The 13,961-nt window shown below is 47.1% G+C and overlaps 1 protein-coding gene across 1 annotated transcript in view; it reads right to left on the bottom strand.

Annotated features, from left to right (window-relative positions):
- Nucleotides 1-9,767: 9,767 nt before the first annotated feature.
- ATG14 (autophagy related 14) overlaps nt 9,768-13,961 on the bottom strand; it is a 30,022-nt gene continuing 25,828 nt past the window's right edge. Inside the window, exon 10 of the mRNA XM_063118504.1 lies at nt 9,768-13,122. Coding sequence (XP_062974574.1) covers nt 12,816-13,122 — 307 coding nt within the window. The 3' untranslated portion in view covers nt 9,768-12,815. The remainder of the gene's footprint in view (nt 13,123-13,961) is intronic.

Below are 13,961 nucleotides of genomic sequence, written 5' to 3'. Positions count from 1 at the left end.
TCTGCCTCTTGCTAATGTTCTCCCCCCGCCCCCAAATCCATCCTCCACCCCTCCCTTAAAATAAAGTGTTTCAGGTTCTACAAGCAGGTTCTGTATTTAGACAGGAACATATATGGGGGGTGTTAGAAAAATAGCAGGTTTTTTACATTTAAAAATGGATATTATGAATATTTACCATCTTAGATGAATTTTGCAAATGTAGAACATAGATACATTATTTCTCCATCGTTTGGACATATGCCACTGAATGCTGACAATCACACTTAAGGTGAGTCTCCTCATTCACTGATGCATCTTACATACGTTTCAGACATTCAGAAAATCTTCTGGCCCTTGTTGGCATTGATCAAATTTAAATTTTTCAGTGTTGTGAACATGTATACATAGAATAGCAGAGTTGGAAGGGACCCACAACGCCATCGAGTCCAACCCCCTGCTCAATGCAGGAATCCACCCTAAAGCATTCCTGACAGATGGTTAAGAACCTATCTGAATAATACCTATAAGAACATATCTGATTAAGAACATAATGGGTTCATCCAGATATACAGGTGAGATTCAGCCCTGAACTTTCAGTTAAAGATTGAAGAGAGAAACATTCCACTCCTAGAATCATAGAATAGTAGAGTTGGAAGCAGGGCCGGCTCTACCATTAGGCCAACTAGGCAGCCGCCTAAGGCGCAGACCTCAGAGGGGTGCAGTACTGACCTTTAAGGGTCACTGTTTTATACAAATTAGCTATTTTACGAAAAAAACATAAGTTCAAGTTTTGTACTTTTTAAATTTTTTCTACAAAACATCTGTTCTTAAAAACCGAAGTTGGCAATTTTGTGTGTGTGTGTGTGCAAGTAGCTCGCCTTGCCTAGGGCGCAAAATAGTCTGGCACCGGCCTTGGTTGGAAGGGACCTATAAGGTCATCAAGTCCAACCCCCTGCTCAATGCAGAAATGATTATTATGATTATTATTTATTTATATAGCACCATCAATGTACATGGTGCTGTACAGAGTAAAACAGTAAATAGCAAGGCCCTGCCGCATAGGCTTACAATCTAATAAAATCATAGTAAAACAATAAGGAGGGGAAGAGAATGCAAACAGGCACAGGGTAGGGTAAGCAGGCACAGGGTAGGGTAAAACTAACAGTATAAAGTCCGCACAACATCAAGTTTTAAAAGCTTTAGGAAAAAAAAGTTTTTAGCTGAGCTTTAAAAGCTGCGATTGAACTTGTAGTTCGCAAATGTTCTGGAAGAGCGTTCCAGGCGTAAGGGGCAGCAGAAGAAAATGGACGAAGCCAAGCAAGGGAAGTAGAGACCCTTGGGCAGGTGAGAAACATGGCATCAGAGGAGCAAAGAGCACGAGCGGGGCAATAGTGTGAGATGAGAGAGGAAAGATAGGAAGGAGCTAGACAGTGAAAAGCTTTGTAGGTCAACAGAAGTTTATATTGGATTCCGGAGTGAATTGGAAGCCAATGAAGAGATTTCAGAAGTGGAGTAACATGGTCAGAGCGGCGAGCCAAGAAGATGATCTTTGCGGCAGAGTGGTGAACAGAAACCCACCTTAAAGCATACCTGACAGTTGATTGTCCAGCTGCCTCTTGAAGGCCTCCAGTGTGGAAGAGCCCACAACCTCCCTAGGTCATTGTTTCCATTGTCGTACTACTCTAACAGGAAGTTTTTCCTGATGTCCAGCTGGAATCTGGCTTCCTGTTTAACCAGACAGGAGAAAGCTGAACAGTACACACACACAAGAAACATACACAGTAAATCCACATGATTACATTGTGGGAGGAAGTGGTGTGTTTTCAGAAGGCAAGTGAAGCTAAGACCTTATGCCTCAAACTGGATGGAAATTCACCAGCAAACATGGCAGTCTCTCTCTCTCTCTCTCTCTCTGTAGCTGTGGCATCTCCTGTCTCAGGAATCACTTTTAACTGATGAGGTTAGAAGATCAATAATTGCAACTTTGAGACCTGAGATGCAATCTATGGTGGTCTGGAAGGCACCTCACATGGAAGAGAGCCAGCCACACCTGAGTCTTGAAGGCTGGCACTCCACCAGCCCCAAGGCCCCTCTGTAGTCTTATTATCCAAGCCCAGAGAAATGGGATCATGTGTTCATGAACTGTAATCCAGCAGCCTCAAAAATTCCATTTCTTAAGACATCTTTTGCATAAGCATCATGTGTGACCTTGAAAGACGAAGAGCAAGTGTGCTCAGAGACTGAAATTTGTGTCCACTGGTGGGTTGGTTGGTTTTGGTGCCATCACTCACCCAGAAAGTGACTTCTCCTGAAGATGGGCACTGGCCAAGAACATCGGAGCAGCCATGCAGGATCGGAGCAGCGTTCCAATTCAATTACATTTAACATTTATTTCGTTTATATCCCACTTTCCTTTCATTGTAGAGCTCAAGGTGGGTAGATGTAGTTCCCAAGTGGTCTCCCCTCCAAGCACTGACTAGCCCCAGACCTGCTTAGCTTCAGCAAGGTGGCTGCCTCCTGTGCCTTCAGGCCATGTCTTTGACGAGTGGGATGACTTCCTTGCAGTTGTTCCCCAGGAACTAGTTTCCAGCGTCCTAACACTTCTCACCACGGAGGTTCCAAGGAGCAGCCTTTCCTAAACTCCACCTCTCCAGATGTGTTGGACTGCAACTCCCGCCATCCCCAGTCTGCATGCAGTCCAATACATCTGGAGGGCACCAATGTAGGTGAAGGCTGCCATAGAGCCATCCTGGCTAATGGCTATCAACAGTTGGTGGACCTCCCACTTCTTTATAATTGAAGTTTCAAAACCATCTAAGCAGCGGTCACAACTTGTAGCAGTTGGGTTTAGGAAGAGAGGGACCTGCCTTATATGTCAGATCCTGTAGGCGAAGGCTATCAATTGTTACTAGCCCTGATGGTTGTGCGCTATCTCCAGTATTTGAGGCAGTAAGCCTGTGTGCCCCAGTTGCTGGGGAACATGGGTGGGAGGGTGCTGTTGCACCATGTCCTGCTTCTTCATCCCTGGCTGATGGCTGATTGGCCACTGTGTGAACAGAGTGCTTGGTCTGATCCAGCAGGGCACTCCTGATGTTCTTATCCTTGGTCCATTTACCCTAATGCCATCAACACTGACTGGCAGCAATGGCTCTCGAGAGCTTCTGGCCTGGCTCTTTGCTTGTCCGACTTGGAGATGTCAGGGATTGAACCTAGGACCTCCGGCACGCAAGGCAGATGATCTACCCCTGAGTTGTAGCCCTGTGTGGTCTGAAGAGCTACTTCCTTGTATCTGCCCTGAATTGGCTGCCAACTAGTTTCATTAAGTGATCCACATTCTAATACTACAAGGAGGAGAGAATTGTCTTCCTATCTCCACCCCATGTATAACTTTATAAACCTAGATTTTTTTGCTGTCCCCGTTTTCTCTGTTCACACCCCACCCACACATGATCAAAACAAAACACCCCAATGCTTTCGTCATTCCCCATAAGGGCTCTGCTTTTGGTTGGCCTTTTCCAGCTCTGCAACATCCTTTTTTTGAGGTGCGATGTGATGTCAAGTAATCCAAACCTAAAGATTTCTAGAAAGAACATGAACCAGGAAAGTCTTCAGTTCAAATCTTAATTCAGCCACAAGCTCACTCAGTCACCTGCACAGAATTTGGAGAGGGATGTCAAAACACTCGACAATTCAGAATGCACAGCTGGTGGGTTGCGCCCAGAGTGCAGCGAACTTCATGGTCTGCAGCCCTGATAATAAGGATTACCAAGAAAATTTACAAGGAGAAAAAAAATATTACTATTGGATGTAGTGGGGAACAAAAGAACCAGTCCAAACTGTAAACCAGTTTCAGGGTCGGGTGCCCTATAAATAATCAGTGGGGTATTGTGTGTTGTGAAACAGATGCTTCTTTACAACGATGTATTGCTGAAGTTGGGCAGATGTCAGAGATCCAATTTGTTTTTGAAAAGAACCCTGAAGTCTACCAATTGGAGCCAGACGCAAAAGAGGCTCGGAGGTGCAGGTAACACTTTGCATTGAGGAAAAAGGGGGCCTCTGAGCATGTGGGAATTGGTTTTCAGAATTCGAACTGAGCTTCACACACAGATCCACTCTTTCTCCCCATGCCCAGCTGTTTCAGCAGCCGAATTTGGGCAGGGTATGAGGGGGGAGGCTTTTTATTGCTGCTATTTAGAATCAGGAACACCTGCTGGTCTACTGCAAACCATCTAGAGATGCTCCAGTAGATCCCAGTCTACCTTCTCCCTACCTCACAGCGCTGAGCTTGAATTGTCTGAAGGCCTGTGGATTCCTGAAGAGCGGCTGGCTTCCCTCGGAAGGATATGAAGGTGAGTTATGAGCCCCTCCTGCTGTCTGCAAACAATTATTACAGCCAATAGCTTTGCTTCTGTTGCTTCTTCACACAATCATAGAATCGTAGAGTTGGAAGGGGCCTACAAGGCCATCGAGTCCAACCCCCTGCTCAATGCAGGAATCCACCCTAAAGCATCCCTGACAGATGGTTCTCCAGCTGCCTCTTGAAGGCCTCTAGTGTGGGAGAGCCCACCACCTCCCTAGGTCACTGGTTCCATTGTCGTACTACTCTAACAGTCAGGAAGTTTTTCCTGATGTCCAGCTAGAATCTGGCTTTGCGTAACTTGAGCCTGTTATTCCATGTCCTGCACTCTGGGAGGATCGAGAAGAGATCCTTCAGGGCCACACACGTTCTATTGTCATCATTCACGGCTATTACAGCCCCCTCCCACACCACCCTTCCGAACTGCACTTCCTGTGACATCACCATGGCGTCGTTACGAAGCACCAAATTTGCCACTTCTTTACCCTCTGTGTTCCAGTTCGCTGTTGTCAAAATCCAGGCAGCAACCAGTCACCATGATATGGCTGCAGGATTGTTTTATGACAGATTTTTGCGGTTTTAACTGTTGTGAACCACTCAGAGAGATGCGGCTATTGGGCAGTATAGAAATGTAATCGTAAAGTAAAATAAATAAATAATGGGGACATTTTTAAGAGATGCATCAGGTTTTTGTTTTGTACAAAAACCTCTAGCGTTGACCCGAATATTGCTTATAGACAAGATGGGATAACTTCTCTAAACTAGAAGTTTTAAATTAAGTCCTCTCCCACCCCATGGTTGCCTTTGATCTTGTTCTCACTCAGAATTGCTCTGTTTTGGACTTTTCTACTGCTGACTTTCCTTTGTCAGATCATCATCTAGTTTCTTTCAATATTACTCACAATCCTCCTCCTTCACGTTGACTTGCAGTCTATCAACTATGAGGCTTTTTCTCAGTCTCTAGCCTCCTCTCTCCCGTCTGTCTTTTCGGCTGTCTCCTTGGACTCAGCTGTCTCCTCCTTTAATTCCTCCTTATCGTCAACGCTTGATAATCTTGCTCCATCTACAACTCGGATAGTTCGCCCTTCTCAACCCCAACCGTGGCTCACTTCTTTCCTCCGCTACCTTCGCTCTTGTTCCCGGGCAGCTGAACGCCTTTGGCGTAAGACCAGGGACTGGGTGGACTTTGTCCATTACAAATTTGTACTCTCCTCTTTCTCTTCTGCCATTTCACTGGCCAAACAGCAGTACTACTCAACGCTGATCCAGTCAAATGCTAGGCATCCTCAGCGGCTCTTTGCGTCCTTCAATTCTCTTCTGAAGCCTAATCCACCATCTCTCCCCGCCTCTCTGTCTGCTAATAACTTTGCCTCTTTTTTCAATGCTAAAATCCAAACTATTCACTCTGATCTGGCCAGCTCTGCTCCTCTTCCAGTTCCTGTTCCTCATCTGTCAGTTCCGCCTGCAAATTTCTCTGCATTTCCTTTGGTCTCAGCGGATGAACAGTCTACAATACTGCGCTCTTCAAAGCCTTCCACTTGCTCTCGTGATCCGATTCCTTCTCGCGTCTTCATAAATCTTTCTCCCGCTATCCTCCCTTCCTTGCTTCATATTATTAATTTTTCTCTGTCTTCTGGTTCATTTCCTTCTTCTTTTAAACATGCTAGTCTCTCCCATTCTCAAGAAACCTACTCTTGATAGGCTATCTCTGTCTAACTACCGACCAGTCTCTTTGCTGCCTTTTGTTTCAAAGATCCTGGAGCGTGTGGTCTACTCTCGTTGTCTTGACTTTCTTTCTAGTAACTCTGCTCTGGACCCTTTTTAATCTAGATTCCGTCCTTTGCATTCCACTGAAACAGCCCTTACTAAGATCACCAATGATCTTCTTACTGCCAAGTCTAAAGGCCTTTATTCCGTTCTTATTCTCCTTGATCTAACTGCAGCCTTTGACACGGTTGATCATGATCTTCTCTTAGATTCCCTTCATGACCTTGGACTTTGTGGCTGTCTATAACTGGTTTGCCTCCTATCTAGCGGGTCGCTCTTTCAGCGTGTTGGCTAATGGCAGCTCGTCTTCTTCTTTTCCCCTTTCAGTAGGGGTTCCGCAAGGCTCGGTGCTTGGCCCGTTGTTGTTTTCTTTATACATGTTGCCCTTGGGTAAGCTTATTCAATCTCATGGCCTCCAATATCATCTGTATGCCGATGATACACAATTATATCTTTCATCTCCGGAACTTTCTCCTGATGTTCACGATCGTATCTCGGCATGTCTTTCAGATATCTCAGCTTGGCTGCTTCATCGTCGTTTGAAACTTAATATGGTAAAGACTGAATTGCTTGTTTTTCCTCCTAAACCTTCTCCTCATCTCTCATTCTCTCTTACTGTCAATGATGTTACGCTTACTCCGGTCAAGGAAGCTCGTAGTCTTGGCTTTATATTTGATTCCTCGCTCTCATTTATTCCTCATGTTGAGGCAGTAGCTAAATCCTGTCGTTTTTTCCTGTATAATATTGCCAGGATTCGATCATTTTTGTCTGTCTCTTCTGCCAAGACGCTTGTTCATGCACTGGTTATTTCTCGGTTGGACTACTGCAACCTTCTCCTCTCTGGCCTTCCTTCTTCTCACATCAGTCCGTTGGTTTCTGTCCACCACTCTGCCGCTAAGATCATCTTCTTGGCTTGCCTCTCTGACCATGTTACTCCGCTTCTGAAATCTCTTCATTGGCTTCCAATTCACTTCAGAATCCAATATAAACTTCTCCTGTTAACCTTCAAAGCTTTTTACGGTCTAGCTCCTTCCTATCTCTCCTCTCTCATCTCGCACTATTGCCCCGCTCGTGCTCTTCGCTCCTCTGATGCCATGTTTCTCGCCTGCCCAAGGGTCTCTACTTCCCTTGCTCGGCTTCGTCCATTTTCTTCTGCTGCCCCTTACGCCTGGAACGCTCTTCCAGAACATTTGAGAACTACAAGTTCAACCGCAGCTTTTAAAGCTCAACTAAAAACTTTTCTTTTTCTTAAAGCTTTTAAAACTTGATTTTGTTCTGACTTTATACTGTTAGTTTTACCCTACCCTGTGCCTGCTCACCCTACCCTGTGCTTGTTTGCATTCTCTTCCCCTCCTTATTGCTTTACTATGATTTTATTAGATTGTAAGCCTATGCGGCAGGGTCTTGCTATTTACTGTTTTACTCTGTACAGCACCATGTACATTGATGGTGCTAAATAAATAAATAAATAAATAAATAATAATAATAATTTTCTTAGTGGCTTGCTTAAGCCTGGCATTTTGCTCTAGTTGGGGATTAAGCAAGATACAAGTCTAGTATCTTTGAATAAATTGACTGTTAGAGCAGTACAACAATGGAATCAGTGACCTAGGGAGGTTGTAGGCTCTCCCACCGTAGACACCTTCAAGAGGCAGCTGGACAACCATCTGTCAGGGATGCTTTAGGGTGGATTCCTGCATTGAGCTTGGGGTTGGACTCGATGGCCTTGTAGGCCCCTTCCAACTCTGCTATTCTATGATTCTATGTTTCTTTCAAGTTTGTACGTGAACAGAAATGGTTTTGTGTGTGCAAAATGCAGTGCGTAATAAATGGGAAAGAGCTGGAATGGCACACTGGACAGAACCTGGGTTCAAATTCCAATTCAGACATGAAAGCTCACTGGGTCCAGTGGTTTTTGCAACCTATCCTACCTCCAAGGTTGTTGTGAGGATACAAGTAAGACTATGACGATACTGAAAGAGCTCCATACCATCTCCAAGCCCTGTGAGTGGACGCCTTTATCCATCCGTTCTACATAGAATCATAGAACAGCAGAGTTGGAAGGGGCCTCCAAGGCCATCGAGTCCAACCCCCTGCTCAATGCAGGAATCCACCCTAAAGCATCCCTGGCAGATGGTTGTCCAGCTGCCTCTTGAAGGCCTCAAGTGTGGGAGAGCCCACGACCTCCCTAGGTAACTGATTCCATTGTCGTACTGCTCTAACAGTCAGGAAGTTTTTCCTGATGTTCAGCCAGAATCTGGCTTCCTTTAACTTGAACCCGTTATTCTGTGTCCTGCACTCTGGGAGGATCGAGAAGAGATCCTGGCCCTCCTCTGTGTGACAACCTTTAAAGTCTTTGAAGAGTGCTATCATGTCTCCCCTCCATCTTCTCTTCTCCAGGCTAAACATGCCCAGTTCTTTCAGTCTCTCTCCATACTGGGATTGAACCTACGACGTTCTGAATGGAAAGTAAATGCTCTAACATTGACTACTGGAGGAACCACACACTTCCCTGAGCTCTTCAGAGCAAGAGCATTCTCAAAATACTACATATGAATGAATGTCTGGGGCTATACGATTAACAGTACCTGTAGGAGATTCCCACGCAGCCACTGCAAGCTTGAAGAAAGACACTAGCATTGCTGCTTGCTAGGGGGACCTGAAAACCATCCTTGAAGAGATCAGCACCAAGCAGCTTTTAGAAGTTACTCAGTGCGTGTGTGAGAGGCTTGCGGCCCAACCAGGGTGTTCAACAAACATTTGTGGCACCAGTGGAGGCATTTCTGCTTCTTCCCCACTTTCTGTGCATTGTGGAGTCCCAAAATTAGCCACATGTCTTGGCAAACTAGAGACAGAACCCAATGCATGAGCATTAATGTTAATAAAGTTGTGCTTCGCGTAAAGGGCCTCTGGCACAATGCCAATCACAGTAGCTGGTGCAAAGGCATTTCCCAGAAAATCTGTTGTGTCAGCTAGCACTATTGCTGTGGTGCTAGACATCCCTTACACCAGTGCAGCGGAATTTACCTTAGCAGTCAGGTCTTGCTATTAATGGAAACAAAGCCCTATGAAGAGAGACTGAAAGAACTGGGCATGTTTAGCCTGGAGAAGAGAAGATGGAGGGGAGACATGAGAGCACTCCTCAAGGACTTGGAAGGTTGTCACACAGAGGAGGGCCAGGATCTCTTCTCGATCCTCCCAGAGTGCAGGACACGGAATAACGGGCTCAAGTTACAGGAAGCCAGATTCCAGCTGGACATCAGGAAAAACTTCCTGACTGTTAGAGCAGTACGACAATGGAACCAGTTACCTAGGGAGGTTGTGGGCTCTCCCGCACTAGAGGCATTCAAGAGGCAGCTGGACAACCATCTGTCCAGTATGCTTTAGGGTGGATTCCTGCATTGAGCAGGGGGTTGGGCTCGATGGCCTTGTAGGCCCCTTCCAACTCTGCTATGATTCTATGATTATTAAATTAAAGTCTCCTGAAAAGGTTAGGTTCCCTTCAGGGACATCCATGGGAGTGGAAGACACTAGGCCCTGGAAATGCATGAAAATACACTTTCCCCCCCCCTCAGTTTAAAACACACACACACACACACGATTCACACATTAAGAAATCTCTAAGTAATACGAAAAGATGGAATAAAAATCAAGCCACCCAAGCTTAGAAAAACTCCAGTTAAAGATTTATTGCAGTAATACAATAACTATTTCTTTTTTTAAAAAAAACCCCACATATCTGTGTTTAGTTAGAACCCTACTAGTTTTAAACTGGCACTGCGAGACCAAGATCTCTCAAAAAGATGCTCCACTCGCCGTCTTTGAGAGTCTTCGCCCTAAATCTGCAACGCTGCCTTTGCAACATTACAATCAGGATCACACAAAACGCTTAACTGTCCGTCTTTACCCGGGATATCTGTTCATGGCGGTCTTCTCCCTGCCATATGAAGCAGAACAACCAACTTTTCTTAATTGCACTAAGTTTTGGACACATACACACACACACACTCCCAGTTTCTCTAGATCGCCTATATGTGTGTAAAAACATTTCTTTTGTTTAAAAACACGCACACACCCCGGAGGAAAAGAGAAAAAAAGGCATTACAAAAGGATCTACTTGAAAGGATGCGACACTCTATCCTATTACAACCCCGGGGAAGTAAATCCCTTCGTGAACTCCGAACGAGTGCTACACTATTGCAGAAAGGAGCCGTCCTTTTAAGATGGGGACGAAGGGGTCGTGGCTTACCGGCTGTTTGCTGGGGTGAATTGGAAAATGGCTTCCTAGCATGTATATTAGGAGGGTTTCTTTCTTTCTTTTTTTCAACCGAACCATAAATAAGCAGCAAAGGTCCATACACAACCAAAAAAAGGGGAAGAAAAGGGGAGATGTAAAAATATTTACATGGGGAAAGGGCTGGTGCGCAGGAGTCACGCTGCTAGCAGGTGTGAGCCCCGACGTTAAGCAGCCCATGTCATCTGCAACTAATAAAGTGCTTTTCTTCTAAGAACCTTCCCCTCCCGCTTCATTTTTAGAGACAGGAGAGGCAAAGCCTTGATCGGTCTCTGGTGGCTTAACAGGAGCCTGAAATGACGCAGGCTGGAATATACTCTTCCAAACGAGTCCGTGGACTGAGAAATGTCACCCGATGGATTTTTTAAAGCAGAACACAGAACTAGAAGGGATCTTTGGTTTAGTAACAGAAATTCGTAGAACAAAAGCCTCCCCCAACGGATTCCCGCCTGCCCGAGTGGGGACGCCGCCGACCTGCTAATTAAAGTTGCTTCGATCCTCCTCACGCATGCCCTTGCGCCCCAGCCAGGCCAAATCGGGGCAATCTATCGAAGGAATTGAATGCAAGTGAGCCGTGGGACACGGTCTGACGACGGCCAAATCGAAGGTGACGCAGCAGCTTGAAGGAGACTCGTCAGGTGAACGTGGGTCCCGGGGTGGAAATCTCCACCTCGGCAGCTTTTTGCTCGGCAAGGTTTTTAATTGGGGCAGGGGTGGGGGGTTCTTCGACAGAAAGGATCTCCCATGCTACGGCGCCACACGCCCTGCTGCAAGTATGATTTGGCACCAGGGCAGAAAAGCGGCCCAAGACTGGCGCTGTCAAGAGTGGGGTGGGGTGGGGGGAGGAGTCTTTCAAGACAGGCCTCCGTAGATGCGAAGCCAATGTTTTCAGCCATTGGGGAGAGGAAACGTCAGCCGAAATGTTAAAGAAGAAGAACAGGAAGGGAAGGCTGTCCTTGAATGTGGACATACGAGTTCTGCGTATGTTGTCCTAGTTCAGCTCCGGATCAAACTCTGGACACGTGCCTCCCCACCCAACACGTACGCTTTTTGTTGGGAAGGGGGATGTGAAACTGCCCCCCGCACCCACCCACGCAGGGGGCCTTGGGGCGGAGCGGTCACAGCACACCTTGGCTTGGGAGCACGAGCGCTTCGTCCCGTGAACTGACTTCCCTGGCGTCTGAGCCGGACCTAGCCGAAGCGTGGACTTCCTAAAGAGAGCTGAACGGGCAGGAGGGACCCTCGCCGGGATAGGCCAAGGAATTCGCAAGGGCAAGCCTGCCTGCTTAGAAAAAGGGGCTGACGTCCAAGACGCTACATCCAACAAGACGCCTAACTGGACGGAGGAGGAGGGGAAGGGTCTCTTGAGATTTTAACCGAGTGGGGACGGGGAACAGGAGGAAACAATCCTCACACTCCTGTCCCGGAAGTATTGCCTTTCCAGAAGCACAAGGGGCAAGGAGCACGCGCAACGAAATGGCAAAAGAATTGTGGCTCCTCTTCACACGAGAGAATTTGTGAGAAGGGACAAACCGTAGGGAGAGCCAAAGGTTTGTTCTGTATTGGCAAGTTATTACGGTCCAGTCTTTCTTTGGTGTGTGTGTTAGCCAGACTAGGGAGCCTCGAAGTGGAAAACGTTCAGACGAATCTACTACTGAAAGAACACAGCGTGCGCGCATGCACGCACGCACGCACACACACAGAGGCAAAAAAGGCATAACCTACCACCAATTCTTTTCTTCTTTAAAGAAAAGGAAAAAAAGGAGGAAAAAAAGATCTATTGAGTTTGCGGAACCGAGATTTTCTGTATTAAAATTATGGCAACAAGAGATTAGAAACCACATAAAAATGCGTCCTGTGCCCATCTCGCCGGAAGGCTCTCGAAATGTGCATTTGCGCTGCAGAATTTACCTGTGCCTTTGTGAGGGACGCAAACTTAAAAGACAAAGAGACCCAAGAACCCGGTTAGGAACTGACCGGATGCATTGGGCATTGGCGGGGCGGTGAAATGGCTTTCCTTTCCCGGTTCTCCTTCAGCCTTCGTGCTTCAAGCGATGGCCAGGTCACGTACCTGCAGCCCGTTTCCTTTTTTAAAGGCTAAACTAAAAATAAAATAAAACAAAACCCACAGACGGGATGCTGCTCCTCCTCCTTCCTCTCCCCAGCAAAACAGACGGGACTCACAGGTGCCGAGTTCCGTTCCAGGTGTTTGAAATGTATGGCAAGAGGCGTTTACAAAACACGGCCGATGCCGTCCGCTGGGGCGAATCGAGAGCGTCCAGGGGCGTATGCAACGAGGGGGGTCTGACCCTTCTTGCTCCAGGCACTACTTGCTTAACTGAATAGGTCAGGCCTACTACAGTGATGGCGGGTCGTGGGAAGGGAGCGCTCCCCCACCCAGGAAGGTCCAACCGTTCCTTAGCGGTGCCCGGTGTACGCCTTGAACCAAGAGGTCACGGAGGCCGCCGCGGAGGAGATCATGCCGCCGGCGCTGCTGCTGGCAATGGGCTGCGAAGCTTGGGTGCTCTGGCTCTGCAGCATTTCCAGCGGCTGGGAAGGGATGTCGCAGAAGCGCGGGCTGGGCAGGTTCTCCCAGTCCGTCCCCAGGTCCGTCTCTTCGTCGCTGATGCGCTCGTCCCCGCTCTCGTCCGTTTCGCTGGCGCCGCTGGGATCCACAAACTCCATGGAGTCTTCCAGATCAGCGCTGATCTCGAACGGCCCGGACCTGGGAGGGTAAACAAAAAAGTGCTTTGGACTGAGCCTTTGTGGCCAAATGGGTGGGTGGGGAGAAGTATTAAGTGTGTCAGGCTGCGATTAGAGCTGCCAAAGCCAAGGATCGCAGCTTGTTAAAAGAGGTCCGATGTCTCAGCCGAGTGATGTAATGAAATCAAGGCGTCAGAAAGCAGAATCCCAGAGCAAACCCTGGTTGGGGAAGGAAGGGTTTAAGAACGGAAGAAGACCCCACCAAGGGTCCATCTAGTCAAGCTTGGGACCACAATACCTGACGGAACGCCTCTCCCGACGTGAATATACCCGGTCACTACGTTCAACATCTAAGGTCCTCCTCCGGGTGCCTACTCCGAGAGAGGCTCGGAGTGTGGCAACGAGGGACGGGGCCTTTTCGGTGGTGGCCCCCAGACTGTGGAACGATCTCCCTGACGAGGCTCGCCTGGCGCCAATGCTGCTATCTTTCAGGTTAAGACTTTCCTCTTTGCCCAGGCATATGGTGGCACATCTTAATCACCCACATGTTTAGTTTTAACGGTTTTTAATGCTTTAGAGTCATAGAATAGCAGAGTTGGAAGGGGCCTACAAGGCCATCAAGTCCAACCCCCTGCTCAATGCAGGAATCCACCCTAAAGCATCCCTGACAGATGGCTGTCCAGCTGCCTCTTATGTGTGTATGTTCTGTGTTTTAGAATTTTAAATTTTGTATACTTGTTTTTTATCTCAATTTTAGAATTTCTGTAAACCGCCCAGAGAGCTCTGGCTATGGTGGCGGTATACAAGTGTAATAAATAAATAAATAAATAAATAAATAAATAAATAAATAAAATAAGCAGT

This window comes from Elgaria multicarinata, chromosome 2 (assembly GCF_023053635.1).
Source record: "Elgaria multicarinata webbii isolate HBS135686 ecotype San Diego chromosome 2, rElgMul1.1.pri, whole genome shotgun sequence".
In the NCBI taxonomy this organism is placed as follows: domain Eukaryota; kingdom Metazoa; phylum Chordata; class Lepidosauria; order Squamata; family Anguidae; genus Elgaria; species Elgaria multicarinata.
The sequence above is the reverse complement of the archived record's forward strand: the minus strand, read 5'-3'. Positions and strand labels throughout refer to the sequence as shown.